General features: G+C 53.4%; 1 protein-coding gene across 2 annotated transcripts in view; it reads right to left on the bottom strand.

The window, feature by feature from the left end:
- The window catches only part of RNF213 (ring finger protein 213), a 112625-nt gene extending 102359 nt beyond the window's left edge, over nucleotides 1-10266 (bottom strand). Inside the window, exons 1-3 of one of the 2 annotated variants that reach the window (XM_033438679.2) lie at nucleotides 10155-10266; nucleotides 7629-7770; nucleotides 49-209 (exon numbers count right to left, since the gene is read on the bottom strand). In XM_033438679.2, the coding sequence (XP_033294570.1) occupies nucleotides 49-209; nucleotides 7629-7758 (291 nt within the window). In that variant the 5' untranslated portion in view covers nucleotides 7759-7770; nucleotides 10155-10266. Of the gene's footprint in view, nucleotides 1-48; nucleotides 210-7628; nucleotides 8859-10154 lie in introns of those variants that run through there. The other variant, XM_033438682.2, reaches the window with a different exon arrangement.
- Between the last annotated feature and the right edge of the window lie 7124 nt (nucleotides 10267-17390).

The raw sequence follows: 17390 nt of genomic DNA, 5'->3' as shown, positions 1-17390 counted from the left end.
GCAGAACCATTCCTCCCAGACCCACTTCCCCAGGGGCCAGGCACTCACTCTCTGCATTTGCCAGGAGATGTCCGAACAGGGCTCATCTGGGTTTTCTTGCAAATCACCTGAGCCCAGCGACAAGAAAAGGCTGCTGTCCTCCCTCAGCTCTTGTCCACACTCCATTTCTCCCTCAGGGGCCGATGTCGCCTCGAGGCTGTTCTCAGAATCTACAAAGGCAGACGCACATGGGTCACATCTCGGAAAAACAAGTGAACGTCACGAAGGAAAACTTGGACTCCTCCCACGAGCGTTGTCCAAGATTAGCCCTCTCCCCACTCGAGATCCTGCCCTGCGTGTGGTGAGGCAAGCCTGGTACAATTTCTGCTGTCTGGTGGGCAAGAGGGACCCAGGACCCTGGCCCCAGCCCAGCAAGAGAGCACAGTCCAGTGCCTCCTTGTGTCTGCATCAGCACAGCCCCAGACCCTGATGTCTCAGCGACACCTCAAACTCTACAGAGCTCCAAACCGGGACTGCCGCCCGGCCCTCCCTCCCAAAAGCAGCCCCCCTCTCTCCCCAGGGGCGGGCTCCCCCTTCCCAGCCCGTCTCCCAGCAGGGCCCAGGGGTCTCCCAACACCTCCCTGTACTCATCCATCCGTGTGTCCTGGGGGTTGGTCTGTCTCCAAATTCACACCCATTTAGAGCTGACACCCACAGCACCAAGAGCCTGATACAGTGACCCCACACACACACTGAATCCTTCAGGGGACCTATTTTCAAATCTGGGTCTCGACGCCCCCCCCAGAGACACACACACTCCAGATGGTTTTCTGCCAGGAAGCCTCCCTTAGACTGATCCCCAAGGCCCCAGGCCCACGCGGGGAGGAGGGTGAACTTCCAAAAGCGCCTTCCACTCCCCTCTCCCGGTGCCCAGTCGTATCACTGCCCTCCTCTGTAAGTTCTGGAAGGCAGGGACCAGTGGCCTTGTTCTTGGAGTCCCCAGCGCCTGGAACATAAAGCCCCTCAGGAGCCTTCGCTGCATGATTTCAATTAACAGGAATCAGAATTTCTAACAAATACATTAAACAACTACAAACACACTCTGAACCTTAAGGCCAAAGAACTAAATAAAGCTGGGAGAGTATTTGTAACACACGACAGCCCGGGGCCACTGTCCTTTGATGATAAACTGTGGGCATCCTGACCTCCTCTCTCTTCCCCCAGCCTCCACTGCGGGGGGTGGCCCCCCATTAGCCTGATCCAATCAGAACCTGGCATTTCCGTGGCCCCAGTGATTGGCAGAAGTATAGCAGGGGTCCAGGGCTGGTTACTGGGGTTTCGAACTCATCAACTCCTTCTTCCCAGTCAGACAAACAGACCCTATGCTTGAAAACGACCAGTCTGCCTCCATGAGGGCAGCAGCATAAGGACAAAGCAGGGCTGTCAGGACCTGAGAAAGATGCAGAGCTGTGCGTAGACCTGACCCTCTCGGTCTGGACACAGAGCGTGTGCGGCCCAGTGTACTCCTCCTGCCGAGGAAGCAGGGAGCTGGGTTTCCAGTTGCCTCCAATATAAACAGCCCCAGTGACTGTGAAAATCAGTAAGAATAACCTAAAAAAGGAAGAAAGGGATCTTCCCAAAAGAAAAGAGGCAGTTCAAAGAAAAAGAATTATAAGTGAGCTCTTAACCCTTAGTTTCCCTACCAATGAAGGAAGTGACAGTGGAACCCAAGAGGTACCCGTTTCTACCCATCTGACTGGCCCAAACCTAGACAGGGTATGGCTGGAAATGAAACCTTGAAGACCCTGCAGACAAGAGGGGCCGGAAGAAGCCTTGTGTGGGGGAGATTTTGAAGGTTTCCATTGTAAATGCACCGGCCCTTGGGGGCCAGCAGGCCGCTCCTTGGAGCTTGTCCTCCAGACAGACTGGCCTCAGGGCAGATCCCGTGCAAGGATCCAGCCCAGCCCTGTGCATCTGTGGCAAAAGAACAGGAGTCCAGGACGGGGCTGGCTGCTGTGTGGCAGAGCTGAGACCGGTCTCAACTAGAGGCCACGGAGCGGTGCCACATGGGGGAAGCAGAGTGCACCAGCTTATAGAAACGCATGTGCGTGTGTGCATGTTTCCACGCGGAGGAAACATCTGGAAGGCGACACACCAAACAGTTAATGGTGTTGTGTTAATGAGGGATGTGAAGGGCCTGGGCTGGGGGTAAGCTGAGGGGGCTTTACCATTTTTTATATCCTCCTGTAACATGCTGGTCATTTGCACCAGCAGGTACTTCGTCTACAATCATCAAAATAAAAAAGAAACTAGCTGGACTCAGTAGGAGCAAAACTTAACTAGCATCTACTCGATACTCTGCGTGCTAACCCGTCAAGTACTCACAGCCACACTGTGACTTGCTCAGGCCCCCAGCTGGCAAGGGGGCGGGCAGGGCTTGAACCCAGGCTCAGAGGCGAGGATAGGCCCCGGGGACAGCGCTAGGGCCACGGTCCTTCCCCCAGGACTGTGGCTGAATCAGAGCAAATTCCTGTCCGTGCCCCATGAAGCATGGGCTCACCAGGTACATGCACGCTGGGCAGCATGACCTCCTATTGCAGCGCCCCTGCAGACAGGTGTGCCTGCAGGTAACAGACACACAGGTATCCAGAGAGGGCTAAGAGGGTCTGAGCTCCCCTTCAGACAGATCCCCAAATCAAGTCAATGGCTGATTACCACATGAATAGGGGAGAAGGGCAGGGACCTCACAGGCAACCCCAAATCACTGCTACAAAATTAGTTCAACCTAAATCAGTCAGCTGCACAGACTCCATGCCTAGGCTCCCAAATGAGCCCCGACAGCAGCTCTGGGTCTGCCACCCTCAGCAATCCCCACCCCTCCCTCAGCTGGAAAACAGGGGCTGCAGCTGCCTTGTCCTGAAGGCTAAAGAAAGTACTGCATGCCTCAAGCTTTTATATGAGGTCCCTAGAGCAGCAGAAGTCATAGAGACAGAAAGTAGGAAGCCAGATGCCAAGGGTTGGGGGAGGGGGAGGGGCAGTTAGTGTCTAATAGGGACAGAGTTTCAGTTTGAAAAGAGGAAGAAGTTCTGGAGATGGATGGTGGTGATGGCTGTACAACATCGTGAATGTGCCTAATGCCACTGAACTGTCCACGTAAACGTGGTTAAAATGGTAAATTTTGTGTGTCAATGCAAATAATCAATCTATAATAAGAAACAGAAGAGAGTTTTATTTGACCAAAACTGAGGACTATAGCCCAGGACAGCCTCTCAGTAGTTCTGAGGAACTGCTCCATCGAAGCACAGTTTTCAGCAGTTTTATATCTTGTCAGAACAAAGAACACACACCAAACGTGACAGGGATACATCCCTTCAAAGTTTCAGATGAAGTAGGTTAGCACGTACACTGCAAGGCAGTATGACCCCGGTGTCTAGGAAGTGAATCTTAAATATGGGGGTGGGGGTGCTGATGTGGACGCCACAGCAAGGGAGGCATTTATCCTTATCTTCAAAGTGGAGTCGCTAATGGTTAAAGCACATGTGTGAGGTATGTTTGACAGGCCATGAGTCAGGCTGTTCCAGTTCACACAAAGTTCAGGCTGAATCATGTATAAGCCCAAACGACTTCCCCATACTTCAGTTTGTGAAAATCCCTTCCATCATCGTTTTAAATATTTTATCACAATTTAAAAAAATTAAAACCACCACATAGAAAAACACAATTCTCTCAGCCCATGCACTCCTCTCACCACCAGGCAGCCCCTGGGTCAGGTGTGGTGGGCATTGAAGGGGAGCAGAATTTCCCACCCCAAATATGTCACTTTGGCACGAGGATTATTTTGTGCTAAAGACAATTAAAACTAAGCAGATTCAAGAAAAACTCTTGGCCTCCCCCTCAACGGCCTAAATTTACAAAAAAATTTAGGTCTATACCTAAATTAGGTCTATACCCTGGTCTATACCAGGAAGAGAGCCATTACTATAGTCACCATTTACCAAAAAACTTATCTGCATAATAGAGCAACCTCTATTTTCCAAACTTCTCCTCTGCCTTGCTGTGAAAAGCCCTCCTCTTTGCAGCCCCAGATCCTACCCCTCTCCTTAAGTAAGGGTGTTACAGAAGCTTCAATTACCTGGCTGCCTTTTGGGTCTCCTATTTTTATGGGCTCCCGTACACATGAAATATTAATCTGTCTCTTATGAATTTAAGTGTTAGACCAGCCAAAGAATTTAGGAGGGAAGAGGGAAATGTTATCCTTCCCTGCAGCACAAACTCAAAGGCCAGTGCAGGCAGCCACAGAAATCAAGTGGCCGCATCAGTGGACCCACAAGTGCTGGCAGGCGGGCAGCTCTTTCCCTGACCAGTGAGGCCTTCACAGCTACATCCAAACCCTGGGGCCACCCCTCGCCCACCGCAGCTGCCTCCAGAGCTCCCCCAGCAGCCCCCAGTCCCTCCTGGACTCCTAAGGGGTCTCAGCCTGCTTATCTTACTTTTTTCCATTATAAAAACAGCGACGGGGCTTCCCTGGTGGCGCAGTGGTTAAGAATCCACCTGCCAATGCAGGGGACACGCGTTCAAGCCCTGGTCCGGGAAGATGCCACGGAGCAACTAAGCCCGTGCGCCACAGCTACTGAGCCCGTGCGCCTAGAGCCCGTGCTCTGCAACAAGAGCAGTCACTGCAATGAGAAGCCCGCGCACCGTAACAAAGAGTAGCCCCCACTGGCTGCAACTAGAGAAAGCCAGCGCGTAGCAATGAAGACCCAACACAGCCAAAAATAAATAAATAAAAATTAAAAAAAAAAAACCATCGACAGGAAAAACTTGGAAATGCAGAAAATAAAAGAAAAAATGCATTTCCCAGAACTTCCCCTGCCCCTGCAAAAATAACCTTCTAGCACTCAAGGAGGAAGTCCCACCTGGATTCCCTGGGGCACCTACCAGAACAGGGGTGACTTGGGGTGGGGGAGGCGCTCCTGACCACCCCCTACCCCCTGCCCCGCTGAACCTACTGGCACTGGAAGCCCTCCACCATCGGACCAGATGAACATCACCCCTGCTCTACCATCAGACTGCACCAACATCACCCCTGGCAAAGCCAGCCGCCCTCCACCTACGCCCAGGGTGGCCTGGAACTCTCCACACACTCCCCTTCCACGCCTTTATCTGCGTGGCCTCCCACTCCCCCCACCGCCCAGACCCAGGTGTCCTGGCAACTCTGGCACCTGCACTGCAGCCTCTCCTGGCTCCATGGATCCCAACCTTGCTCAAGTTCCAGAGGAACGGGCCCCACCTGCAGCACCAGAGGGAGCCCAGCGTCCAGGATGCCCAGGGCTCACAGGCTGGGTGGCCTGGCAGACCTACAAGTGGCTGAAAGGTGGAAATAACTCCTGCAGCTCACCCAAGCCTCCCAACATTTTGGTTTCAGTTTCCATTCCTGTGAATAGTAAGCAGAGAAGTCGGTAGGCAGGAAGTGGGTGTGGGTTGGAGGCAGGACTCACCATTCAACACCTGGGTCCTCAGCCCTATTGTGTGACCCACACTGAGTGACCAGGGCCTGGTCCCTAACCCCCACCCCCAGTGACAGGTAAGGGACCGCCCCCAGCAAGCCAGCCCTAAGGACAATGGCCCTGTCCAGCACTCACTGTGCTCACAGAGGATAAGCAGGCAGCCCAGAAGCCAGCAAACCCCCAACAGCTCTCAAAGCCTTTGCCCCCGGAGCTGGCAGAGACGCCAAGCATCGAGGTGTGGGCTGTCCATCTTGGTAGTGACCATGCCCTGCTAATGGTTGGGGGCCCTGGAGTGACCTCTGACTGGGCCGAGGTGGACAGCTGCCTTGCCTGCTCTCCCTACCTGCCTGGACAGGCAGGACACTAGAAGGTGACCAGGGTTCTCTGACAAGGCTTTTTTCCCTGTTCTGTTGGAAAACACATCAGTTGCTCTCAGCAGCCCTGGGAAAGCCCCTCACACAAAATTAAAGGGTGGTGGGGGGACAGCAAGCTTTCCTGGAGGGCTTCCCAAAGGGATCAGTCTCAGGAGGTGCCAGGCACAGGACATGAGACTCAAATGAAGTTCTGATTTTCTCCCATTAATCTGTCTCATGTCAATTTAATTCTTAGACAAACCAGAAGGACCTAGAAGGGTAGAGGAAAACTTCCTCCCCGACCATGCTAGGCCAGTAAGACCTCAACCACAGCTTCCTTCCAGGGTACTGGTTCTGGCTCCTCAGTTCAAAAATCCCTTCTCTGCCAGTTGCTAGCTGTGTAACTCTGGGCAAGTTACTTAGCCTCTCTGTGCTTCAGTCTTGACATCTCTAAAATGGGGATTGATGATAGCTCCTCCCTCAATATTTAGCACAGGATCGGGCAAATCATAAGTTAGCTGATTGGTTTTATTTGTGTTTTTAGTCTCTGAGGTCCCAAAGACCCCTCCTCCCAAGGCCCCCTAGTCAGGCAGATGTTCTAGTGACCAGGGTGGGGAGCCCTGGCAGGTGGGAAATTCTGCCTGGACACCAAGAGTTCAGCCATGCTATGATTCACTATCTGGACCAGGAATCAATGATAAGAGTGGACACTCAGCTGCCCACCAAGCTCCTCCCAAAGGGTTAGAAGCAAAAGAAAATCAATAAAAAACTGACAACAAAAAGCGGCCACCTCTCCATACCTCTTACAGTCCAAAGAAAGCATCTGTAACATGAGCACTTTGTACAAATACAGCAGAAACAGGATCAACCAAAGAACTGGGGGTGTCCATCTCATCCCTGCCTCAAAGTGCACCTTCTTTGGTTCATTCAGCAATTATTTATTGAGCACCTGTTGTGTTCCAGGGAGCATACAAGAGACTTGGGATAAAGCAGTGAACAAGAGAGCAAATGTCTCTGAAGCCCCACCCTGGTATGGTCCAAGTGCTACCAGGACAAAGAGCCTGGGGAAGTGCAATTCAGAGCGAAGGGGAGGGGTGAGCACAGTTTTCAACTGGGTGGTCAGAGTGGGCCTCCAGAAGAAAGGAGACAGTTGAGCAAAGACTGGAAGGAGGGTATGGGGGAGATGTGCTGCCCTCTGAGGAAAGGTGTTTTCCAGGCAGAGCGAAAAGGCAGTGCAAAAGTCCTGCGCTCAGAGCATGCCTAGTATGTACTAGGCGGGGCAGGGAGACAGTCCAAGGCCCAGGACACCGAGAGAATCCAGGACCGACCAGAGTCCACAGGTGAGGCCCACCTGACACGGTTCTACCTTCATGCACCTACCGGCCGCCCCTCACCAGGAAGGGGCCTATGCAAGCTGTGGGGACCCTTCCCCCACCAAGTGGGCCTAGGATACCGCTACTATGCAGCATCCTCTGAAATCCTCTAAGACTCCTCAGCTCAGCCCAACACTTCCCACTCCCAAGGGAGAAGGAAAACCCCAAGTTCTCTCCAAGAAATGAAACTAAGATTCTTTAAAAAGTGACAGATGCCTCCAGCAAAGGGCCAGATAAAACTGTATTTCTAAGAATAGTGCTTCTTCTAGAAAGAGCTCTTTAGCCATAGAAGACGTCACTGCTGGCCTGGGTTGTCTGCTGGCCAAGGTCTCCATTTCTAGGGAGGGAGGTGGGACTTAGCTGACTGCCCCACTACCACCAGCTCCACTGGGCTCCCAGCCGCATCAGGGCCTTACCTGGTACAGGGGCTGCAGGAAGCAGCTTCTGTCCACACTGGCTGCAGAACTTCGGGGCTTCCTCCTTGGAGATATGCCGGCAGGAAGGACACTCCATACCTCCAGGGAGGGGAATTCCTGAGGCTGGCATGCCTCTGCAGATCTGGAAGCAAGAGTCCCGAGGCAGCCAGTTTTATACCCCACCACCTGTCATATGACCACAGCCTTGCTTCAGTTTCATTTTCTGGGAAAGTGAAATTGGCAGCGGCCTAGAAGTTCTCCTTGCTCAACTGAAAACCAGCCTGATCACTGCCCCTGAGGCGCTCCAGCCTGCCTCATCCCAACCTCCCCCTCTAACTCCCTCCTTGTCTGAGCCCTGAGTGGCGCCAGCCCCCACTTCCTTTTCTGCTGCCCCCACCAGGCTTGCTCCTCCCAGCTTCCTGAACTCTCCATCACTCAGTGAGTCTAAAAATTTCCCCGCCCAGCTGAGACTGGGAGCCAGGTCAGCTGAGCCAAGTGAGTGGAGACTGGGGGTAGTGGCGGAGCAAGCAGAGACACAGCTTGTGCAAAACCCAGAGATAAGACATGGGGTGGGGATACCTGCTGCATGCCCCAGGCAAGGGACTCAGACTCTCTGTGCCTCACTGCAGAAATGCTGGCAGCAAATGGCTGAGTCAGAGCCTGCCAAAGGAACCAGCCTGCACAGGGCAGCCCAGGGCTATAGGGCTGGCAGTCAGGATTCCTAATAACGGGGCCAGTGGTCAAGATTTCTAATAACGGGGAGTGCCATCTGCTAAGCCTGCACTCTTCTCATTGACCATTTGGCCCTCAGAACACCTTCTGTGGGAGTGGCAGCAAACCAAGGTCAGGGTCATGCCAAGGCCAGGACTCAGGCCGAGAACATCCAGCCTCCAGGGACAACTTAGTGCATCCATGGTGAGAGTGGAGACAGGCGTCTTGGCTCTTGGGGAACAAAGATTCACCGGCCACCCATTTCTGCTGGCTTCAGATCCAAGAACTCTGCTGGAGCAGTGGTCAAGTCAGCTCCTTCCCCCGCTGGGAGGGCACCCAAAGGGCCCTCATCAAGCAGCGACTCTCTGCCTCAGCCCTTCTACCCGCCCCTGCATCCCATTCTCATTTTCACTTCATCTGCGGCATGGGTGCCCCTCTGCCACCACCAGCTTGGTCTCCCTGATGGTGGGCTCTTGGTGGTGGGGGTGGGGGCGAGGGCTGGGCAGGGCCTGACCAAAAGCACTCAGTGTGCACAGTTATCCTCGGGGCCTTGGTTCCCACCTCCCCTCTCCCCTCTCCCCTCCATACGCCCCCCCCCCCAAATCAACCACCCTAAAGCAACCACCACTGTCGTCTGGGTACTCTCTCACTAAAATACTCTCAATGACTCCCCTGGGCCCAGGCCTCTGTCTGAAGGTGTATTCCCTCTCCCCAAAGCTCTGCTTCCCCACAGACCAGAAAACTCACAGCAAGGATCAGAATTCCTCACTCAAGTGTCCTATTGTTTCTCGCCAGCACCAGGGGCCTAAGGGCAAACGCGAGGGCCGGCACCAACACATCTCTATTCAATCAGTTTCCTGACTTTTCCCTTCCCCTTTTTTCCAGCCACATTCCGCCAATCATCACCAAAGAAAACCAGGTGGTGGCCCCCACCATCCTCACACTCCCCCATTCTCAGCCCTCCCCGGCTTCCCCCAGGGCCGCGACCCAGTCGCGGCTCTCAAGGCCAAAACCGGCGAGGTGGCAACCTGGCCTTTAGCCCCTGACCACAGGCAGCCCCTGCTAAGTCGGGAGAACCCTGCGCTCTGGGCGGCTCGGTGATGTGGGCAGTGATTCCGTTCTCCTAAAAGTTACCATGAAATAAAGATAAGGGCATTTTTCGCAACATCACTTTTCCGTTGTTGCAATTAATGAAAGCGAAGGATTCCGTTCCCGGGTAGAGGTCCCCAGGTCTGCCCGTCCCGGTCCGCTATTATGCGCCGCCGCGCCCCCTCCCCGGGCAGCGCTCTCGGGTTCAAAGCCCGACCGGCGCTTCCTCGCACGGGGTCCTTCGCACTCGAGGCTGGGCCCCCGGGAATGTAGCTGGGGCCCGGGGAAAGCGCGCTGCCTCCGCCAGGCCCACCTGCTGCGCGCGGCCGGAGAACAGGGTACGCACGGTGCCGCGCGGCGGGGCTGGACAGGGAACCTGCGGCGAAACCGAAACTCAGCGCCGCAGGAAGGGGCGGCCCGGCGCGGACGGCGGCCGGACGCGGCGCATCAGGACGCAAGCGGCGCTCCCCGGCAACGCCTCGGGCCGGGCCTCCGCGACCGTGGCCCAGACCGGCGGGGACCCTGATCCGTGGGACCCTCTCGCACCCAGGGTACCCGCACTCCGACCCGTGAGACAGCCCGTACCCACGGGAACTTGCGCCCCGCACTCACGGGACCCGGCATCCCTCCCTGTAAATCCGCCCTCCGCCCGCCAAGACCCGCGTCCGGTGTCCCTGCGCCCGGGCCTCGCAACTGCGAATCCCCGGCCCGCCCGCCGCCTCGCACCTGCGCCGCTCCCGCGCCCACGCCGCCGCCAGTCCGCGCGGTTTCGTTTCTCGCGTCCTGGGTCCCGCCCCTCTGCCCGCTTCGGCCGGCGCAGCGAGTTTCGCTTGGGTGTGGCCGTCGAGTGGCGCCCCCCAGTGGACCCGGCGCCTGGCCAGGTCATCCGCCGCAGAGGAGGCGCCTCCTGCCGCTGCGCGCGCGGGGCGGGAGGCGGAGGGGCCCTGATTCCGGCCGGGCAGAGGCTGGGGTTCGCACGTGGGCCTACCCCAGCCGCCCCCACGCCGCGGGCCGAGCCCGGGCGCGCGCATCCCCAGTCCAGCCCCAGCCCCTTGGACAATGTCCAGGACCTTGCGAGCCAGCGGCCAGCCTGGGAGGGGCCCCGAGGACACGAGGCTGGTCACTCAGCCGAGCTTCAAGCCACTCGGATGCAAGGTGGAGGTCACCTGCCGCATCGCATCGGGGCTTTGTGTGGATTAAGTGACCACAGCGGCCCACGCTCAGCCTTGTGTTGGTCACTGATAACCTAGAGGCCACCGCCCCGGCCTGCCTCTGCACCTCAGTTTTCTCATCTGTCAGGCTCGTAATCCGGCCCTAGGGCTGTTGGAGAACTACTATTACAGTGAAAGCTGGTGTTCCAGGCCCCGGGCAAAAAGTGCTTGATGTACATCAGCTTATTTACTCCTCACTGCCGTCTCCGCTCCCAACCAGCACCTGCCTGAGAGCATTTGTGAGGAGCCTAGCTCAGGCCCATGGGGTGCTACAAATGCCAGTTAGGATGAGCATCATTGTTACATTAAAAGGGCCCAGGGGGCTTCCCTGGTGGCGTAGTGGTTGGGAGTACGCCTGCTGATGCAGGGGGCGCGGGTTCGTGCCCTGGTCCGGGAGGATCCCTCGTGCTGCGGAGTGGCTGGGCCCGTGAGCCGTGGCCGCTGGGCCTGCGCGTCTGGAGCCTGTGCTCCGCGGCGGGAGAGGCCGCATTGGTGAGAGGCCCGCAAACCGCAAAAAAAAAAAAAAAAAGGGCCCAGGGCTCCCACCCACCTCTCCAACCATTTCCTCCTTTCCCACACCCTCCAGTCACACTGTCCTTCCTCTGGGCTGGGAACAGCAAGCTCTGTCCTTCTTGGGGTTCCCCTCCTGCAGTGCCTGCCCCTTGCAGGGCTGGCTTCTCCCAGCCATTCAACCCCAGCATCTTTGCGCTCAGGCAGTGCTTAGGGTTTGGGGGGATGCCAGCAGAGCTTGGCTGGGCCCGGCAGAGTGGGGACCTGTGGACCCCGCTGGTGTGCACGTCAGAATTCTGGGCCAGCCCCAAGGTGACAGGGAGTCGCTAAAGACCAACAGAATACCGCGCTGGGTGGGGTCATCACACGGCCTGAGAAAACACATTTACCTGCCAGGTGCAATATCTTTCATTTTAAAACCCAACACAGGGACTTCCCTGGTGGTCCAGTGGTTAGGACCCCACGCTTCCACTGCAGGGGACGCGGGTTCAATCCCTGGATGGGAAACTAAGATCCTACATGCTGTGCAGAGTGGCCAAAAAAATAACAAAGAAAACCCAACACAGCCTTAAGGAATTAAAATTCTTCCAGTGAGAGACTGAGCCCTGCAAAGGGAGGTGACTTTAGGCCATTTTAATGCCACCAGGGGATCTTCCCTCCACCCTCTTCTCCGTGTCCTTGTCCACTCCTTAGAGGAATCATGAAACAGTAAAGGGATTTTTAAAATCCAGCCTTAGAGAGAGGGTGGGGTGTGGGGGGGATCCGCTGTCCTACCTTCAATTTAGTTTGTGGTTCAAGATAAACGTGGAACAATCCAGCAGGATTATCAGGTCACCTCCTCTACCAAGTCTTCCTTCAGCCTGTACAGTCCAGTATAACCTGGCTGCCCAGAGCCATGGCTGTAGCATGCACTCCCAGGCGTGGAGTTTGGAGTGACACCAGCACACTCACACCTCCAGAGGAGGAAGCTGCTTATAGCAGGAGGCCTCAGCTTCCTACTTTCTGAGAAGTCAGTATGTGGCGTGGTCAGTGTGGTCATCCTGTTTTGACAGGTGTTCCAAAGTAGACAGAGGTTCTGGACACTGTCCACTTCCAGGTGCTGAGGACCTATTTGTAAGTGACCCTGTCAACATGTCACCTAAACCAGAAAGATGGTTAACAACCCAAAGAACCAAGTCAAAACACACATACCACATCCAATAAAGACCAAGAAAAGATGGAAAAGCCAGTATTAGGAGCCCATCCTGAATACTCACAGAGAAATCCCCTCACATTCCCTAGTCTATATCAATGCAATAAATGTATGCATTGAAACATGCACACAATTTTTAAAAATAAAAAAAAGTATAACATTAAATAGTATATAAATGTAATATATGATCTAACGTAATTAGAAAACACAAAGACAGTGGTAGATGCAGTTTACTTTGCAGAGCTGAGCCAGGCGCAGAGAGGAGGGTGGAGGAGGATGGTGGGGTGGTGGGATGAAGGAAGGAGGGTACGAGGAAGCCAGAGGGACTTGACGAAAGGTTTCAGATGGCATCACCTCCAGCTTTGTCCCTAAAAAGATGGTGCTGTGGACACTGCGGGCTTGAATCTGGACATCCTCTCTTCCTGGCCTGTTGTTCACAAAGGGCCCGGGCTCCTCCACATAGAAGATCTGCTTGGGAAAAGCCTGCCCGGTCATTATTCCCCAGGTCAGCCGCATGACACAGCAGGGGAGCCCCTGGACTTAGCCCCACTGCCCGTCCAGCCAAACCCAGCATAGAATATTTTCCTGGTCCCTTGGATATTGGAGCACTTGAAATTTCCTCAATCTCCTGCATTTGTAGAATGGATTCATTTGGGCCCCAAACACACGTTTTGGACGGTCTTGCTCCTTGCCCGCCTAACTTGATAATCCTGGGGTCGTCTGCAGAAAGGACGCTCTCCGAGGCACAGTTTGCTGGGAGGATAAGTGTGGTGAGAGGCTGGAACGAAGGGCCTTGTGTGGGTTGCTAGGGCAGGGACGTGGTTCTGCTCCAGACGAGGGCATCCAGCCGTCTCAAAGCAGGGCCTGTGTGACCAGGCAAGCTGAATAGAATGCTCACATTAACTCCAGAGCCGTGCAGAACAAGAGGGGCTTGTAGTTCTGGGCTTCGTTCACATCCACTTCCCAGCCTGCCTCCAGATCTTCATTTCAGCTGTTTTCCCCACGGAAAGACAGGAGTGAGACTCAGCAGTTAAGTGTCTCACTAACGGAGCTTTGGGTTCTATGTGGTCGGGGCAAAGTTTGGCTGGTAGGAGTCAGGTTTCTGGGCCTGGGTATTCTTGACTGAGGATCATGCTCTTTGCACCCTATGGAGTAGCTGTTCCCGAGTCAGATGTCCCCCAAGTTAAAACACTGGGGGCCAAAAATTCAGTCCTCTGTCAGCACCGAATGAATTCATCCACCTTGGGCTGCAGGCCTGTCCAGGCAGAAGGAAGAGCAGCCGGTAAGGAGCTATGTTTCCTTTCTTGTTTAGGGAGGCAGGAGGGGCAGAAGTGAGAAGAAGAACGTAGGGGATTAACTTCATGGCTCCCACAACCGCACATCCCTGTATGTGTGTCTCTGTCTGCTCTTCTTATAAGGACACCACCCAAGTCTAGTATGATATCATTTGAACTTAGCTAATTACATCTGCAAAGACCCTATTTCCAAATGAGGTCACAGTCACAGGTGCCTAGGATCAAGAATGTAACTCTTTTAGGGAACACAGTTCAACCCTCTACAGGCACCAGCTCCATGGGCTTTGCCAGAAGTCCTCTGAAAGATTCAGCTGTCGGCACTGCACAAAGATTCGTATGATTTGGATGAACTTGGGTCCTCCCAGGGGATTAAAATTATTTTAAAAGTGGGGAGTGGAGAAACAGGCTCTTTGCCAGCATCAGCAGCTAAATTTACAAAGGGTAGATAGATCTACCCAAAACAGATTTTATAAAAATAATCACACTTCAGGCAGCAAAGCGTTTGCTAATTCACTCCCCGGTTAGCCCAGGTTAGACCTGCTCCAGGTAGGCTTTATCTTTTTTTTTTTTTTTTGCCACACAGCTTGCAGGATCCCAGTTCCCTGACCAGGGATTCAACCTGGACCACGGCAGTGAAAGCACTGAGTCCTAACCACTGGACCGCCAGGGAATACCCAAGTAGACTTTATCTTAAAGAAAGATGGAGGTCACTGCCCCACTCCAGCACTAATGGGAAAGCCCACCACTCCCCCCCACATTAGCTCACAGAGCACCCTCAGCTCCCCTGCCCACTGGGTGTGGGGTCTGCAGGGACGTGGCTGCAGAGCCCACAGCTGCTGCCGCCGGTTGGAGCTGGTGGCACCGAGAGCATTGCTCCAGGATGACTTCAGGCTGTAGAGCGGGCATGACAGAGCAGTCACACCAGATCTCCTGCCCTCTTTCATTTTCAAGTAAATGGATTACTGGGGCGTGGGTGGGACGTGATGCTGGCATTGCAGCCTGAGTCCTAAATCCTTCCCCTTCTGCCTCCCATCCAACCTCTCTGTCTCCATTATCAGGGTTCTGCATCAAGCAGCTTCCTCCAGGGCCACTTCCCCAAAGACATGATTTTTATTGAAGCCACACCTTGAGGGGGAGCTGCCTGAACTGCATTAGACATTCAGTTCATGTGGAAGAGAGGGTGAGAACAGGGGAGGGTAGGACAAATAGAATTTGAGGAGGTTCAATTCATGACAGCAGCAACTACTTCTTAAATGCCTGCAACACATACACCCCAGGCCTCCACTCTTCTCTTCAATTTAATCTGTGCAGTGACCCTTTGGAAGATGTGGAAAATAAGGATCAGAGAGAGTAGACAATTTACTCATCATGCGTTATGAAATCAGAACAACCTGGACTCAAACTCAGTTCTCTCTGAGCCCGCCGCACCATGCTGCCTCCTTGTCCGTGACTTTCAGAGTTTCTTGCAATTATCTCCAGAGTTCCAGTGGAGACAAACACAGGCCCAGGGGCTTCCCTGGTGGCGCAGTGGTTGAGAATCTGCCTGCTAATGCAGGGGACACAGGTTTGAGCCCTGGTCTGGGAAGATCCCAGACCAGGGATCCCAGACCAGGGATCCCAGACATGCCGCGGAGCAACTAGGCCCGTGAGCCACAACTACTGAGACTGCGTGTCTGGAGCCTGTGCTCCGCAACAAGAGAGGCTGCGATAGTGAGAGGCCCGTGCACCGTGATGAAGAGTGGCCTCCGCTTGCCACAACTAGAGAAAGCCCTCGCACAGAAACGAAGACCCAACACAGCAAAAATTAATTAATTAATTAAACTCCTACCCCCAACATCTAAAAAAAAAAAAAAACAGGCCCAGGCTCTGAACAACATGAGGCTTCCTAACCATTTTAGATTTGAACATTCTAAACCTACATCATCTTACACAGCAGTCACAAGACACAGGTGGCATTGAGCACTCACGTGTGGCTGGTCCAAGCTGAGATGTGCTGTGAGTGTAGAGTTCACACTGGGTTTCGAAGACTTAGTATGAGAAAAGTAATGTAAAATATTTCATTGATAAGTTTTATAAAAATTTCATGTTGAAAATATTTATTTTAGATGTTATCAGTTAAAAGATATGTTAATTTCACCTTTTTTTTTTTTTACATCTTTATTGGATCTTGTTACTTTTTTTAGTAAAGCTACTTGAAATGTTAAAATGACCCATGTGGCTCACACTGGGGCTTGCATTGTATTGCTGTTATTGCATTGTCTGTTGGACAGCGCTGTTCTACATCACCACCACCATCATCAACATCATCTGTGTAGTCAGGGCTCCACCAGCTGCTGTAACAAGGGGTCTTCAGAGCTTACTTCTGGCCCATGTAACGGTGCTGGCCAGGGCACAGCCCAGTAGGTGGCCTCCTTCACTCCAGCTGACCAAAACTCTGTCCCTTATGATATGTGGCATCACCAGGTCCCCCAGAAGCTCATCGCCATGCCAGCCAGCCAGAAACGGGGAAAGTGCTCGGAGGAGGGAGCACGGAAGGCTTCTATTGGCCAGGTAAGAAATGGCACGCACACTCCCCACGTACTGTATTAGTCTACTAGGGCTGCTGTGACAAAGTACCACAAATGGGGTAGCTTACACAACAGAAATTTACTGTCTCACAGTTCTGGGGGTTAGAAGTCTGAGATCAATGTGTCATCAGGGTTGGTTCCTTCTGAGGCTCTGAAGGAGCATCTGTTCCAGGCCTGCCTCCTGGATTCTGGTGGTTTGCTGGTGATGGCTGGCATTCTTTGGCTTGTAGAAGCATCACCCCCATCTCTGCCTTCATGTTCACATCATGGTCCCCCTGTATACGCATATCTGTACCAAACCTGCCCCCGACCATTTTTTTTTGTGACTGCGTGGTGCAGCTTGCAGGATCTCAGTTCCCGGACCAGGGACTGAACCCGGGCCATGGCAGTGAAAGCCCAGAAGCCTAACCACTAGGCAACCCTCCCCTTTTTATAAGGACACAGCCATATTGGATTAGGGCCCACCCTACTGCAAGTATGCACTTAACTAATTACATCTGCAATGACCCTAGCTCCAAATAAGGTCCCATTCTGGGTACTGCAGGTTAGGACTCAACATATGAACTCTGTGGGGCCGGTACACAATTGAACGCACAACAAACAGCACTGACTTGGTATCAGTCACGTGGCCACACTCACTACAGGGGAGGCAGGGAACTGCAATGGTGTTGGTGATGTCAGTGCCATAAGCACCATGCCAGCCAGTGGTGAGGAAAGGCTCCATCAACTGTGTCATCATCAGTACAGTCACATGGATTCCCCGGTTTATAGCCCAAGGCTCAGACAGCTTGTCCGGCTGATGAGAAAGGATGATGGAACCCAGCCCTGCATCTTCTGACACCAAGTTCCAAATTCTTTCCAGGCAATTCTCCATACTTCTCTCTTTTTTTTAAATTTAATTTTTAAGTATACATCAATGTAATGTTCTTTGAAATATTAAACCATACAGATATGGTTACTGTCAACCCAAGAAGTAATCACAGTTATGAGTTTGACGTTTATCCTTCCAGAACTTTTAAAAACCTCATACATATATCATACCATCATTTAGTGGGTGTGTTTACACAAATGGTATCTTAAGATGGGTATCACTCTGCAACTTGCCTTTTTCACTCAAAAATCTGTGAGTACCTACACCAATTCATTCCTTGAATGTTCCATGGTCAAGACACTTAGGTTGCTTTCAT

The sequence above is a fragment of the Orcinus orca genome, chromosome 19, assembly GCF_937001465.1.
Source record: "Orcinus orca chromosome 19, mOrcOrc1.1, whole genome shotgun sequence".
NCBI classification, from domain to species: domain Eukaryota; kingdom Metazoa; phylum Chordata; class Mammalia; order Artiodactyla; family Delphinidae; genus Orcinus; species Orcinus orca.
The sequence above is the reverse complement of the archived record's forward strand: the minus strand, read 5'-3'. Positions and strand labels throughout refer to the sequence as shown.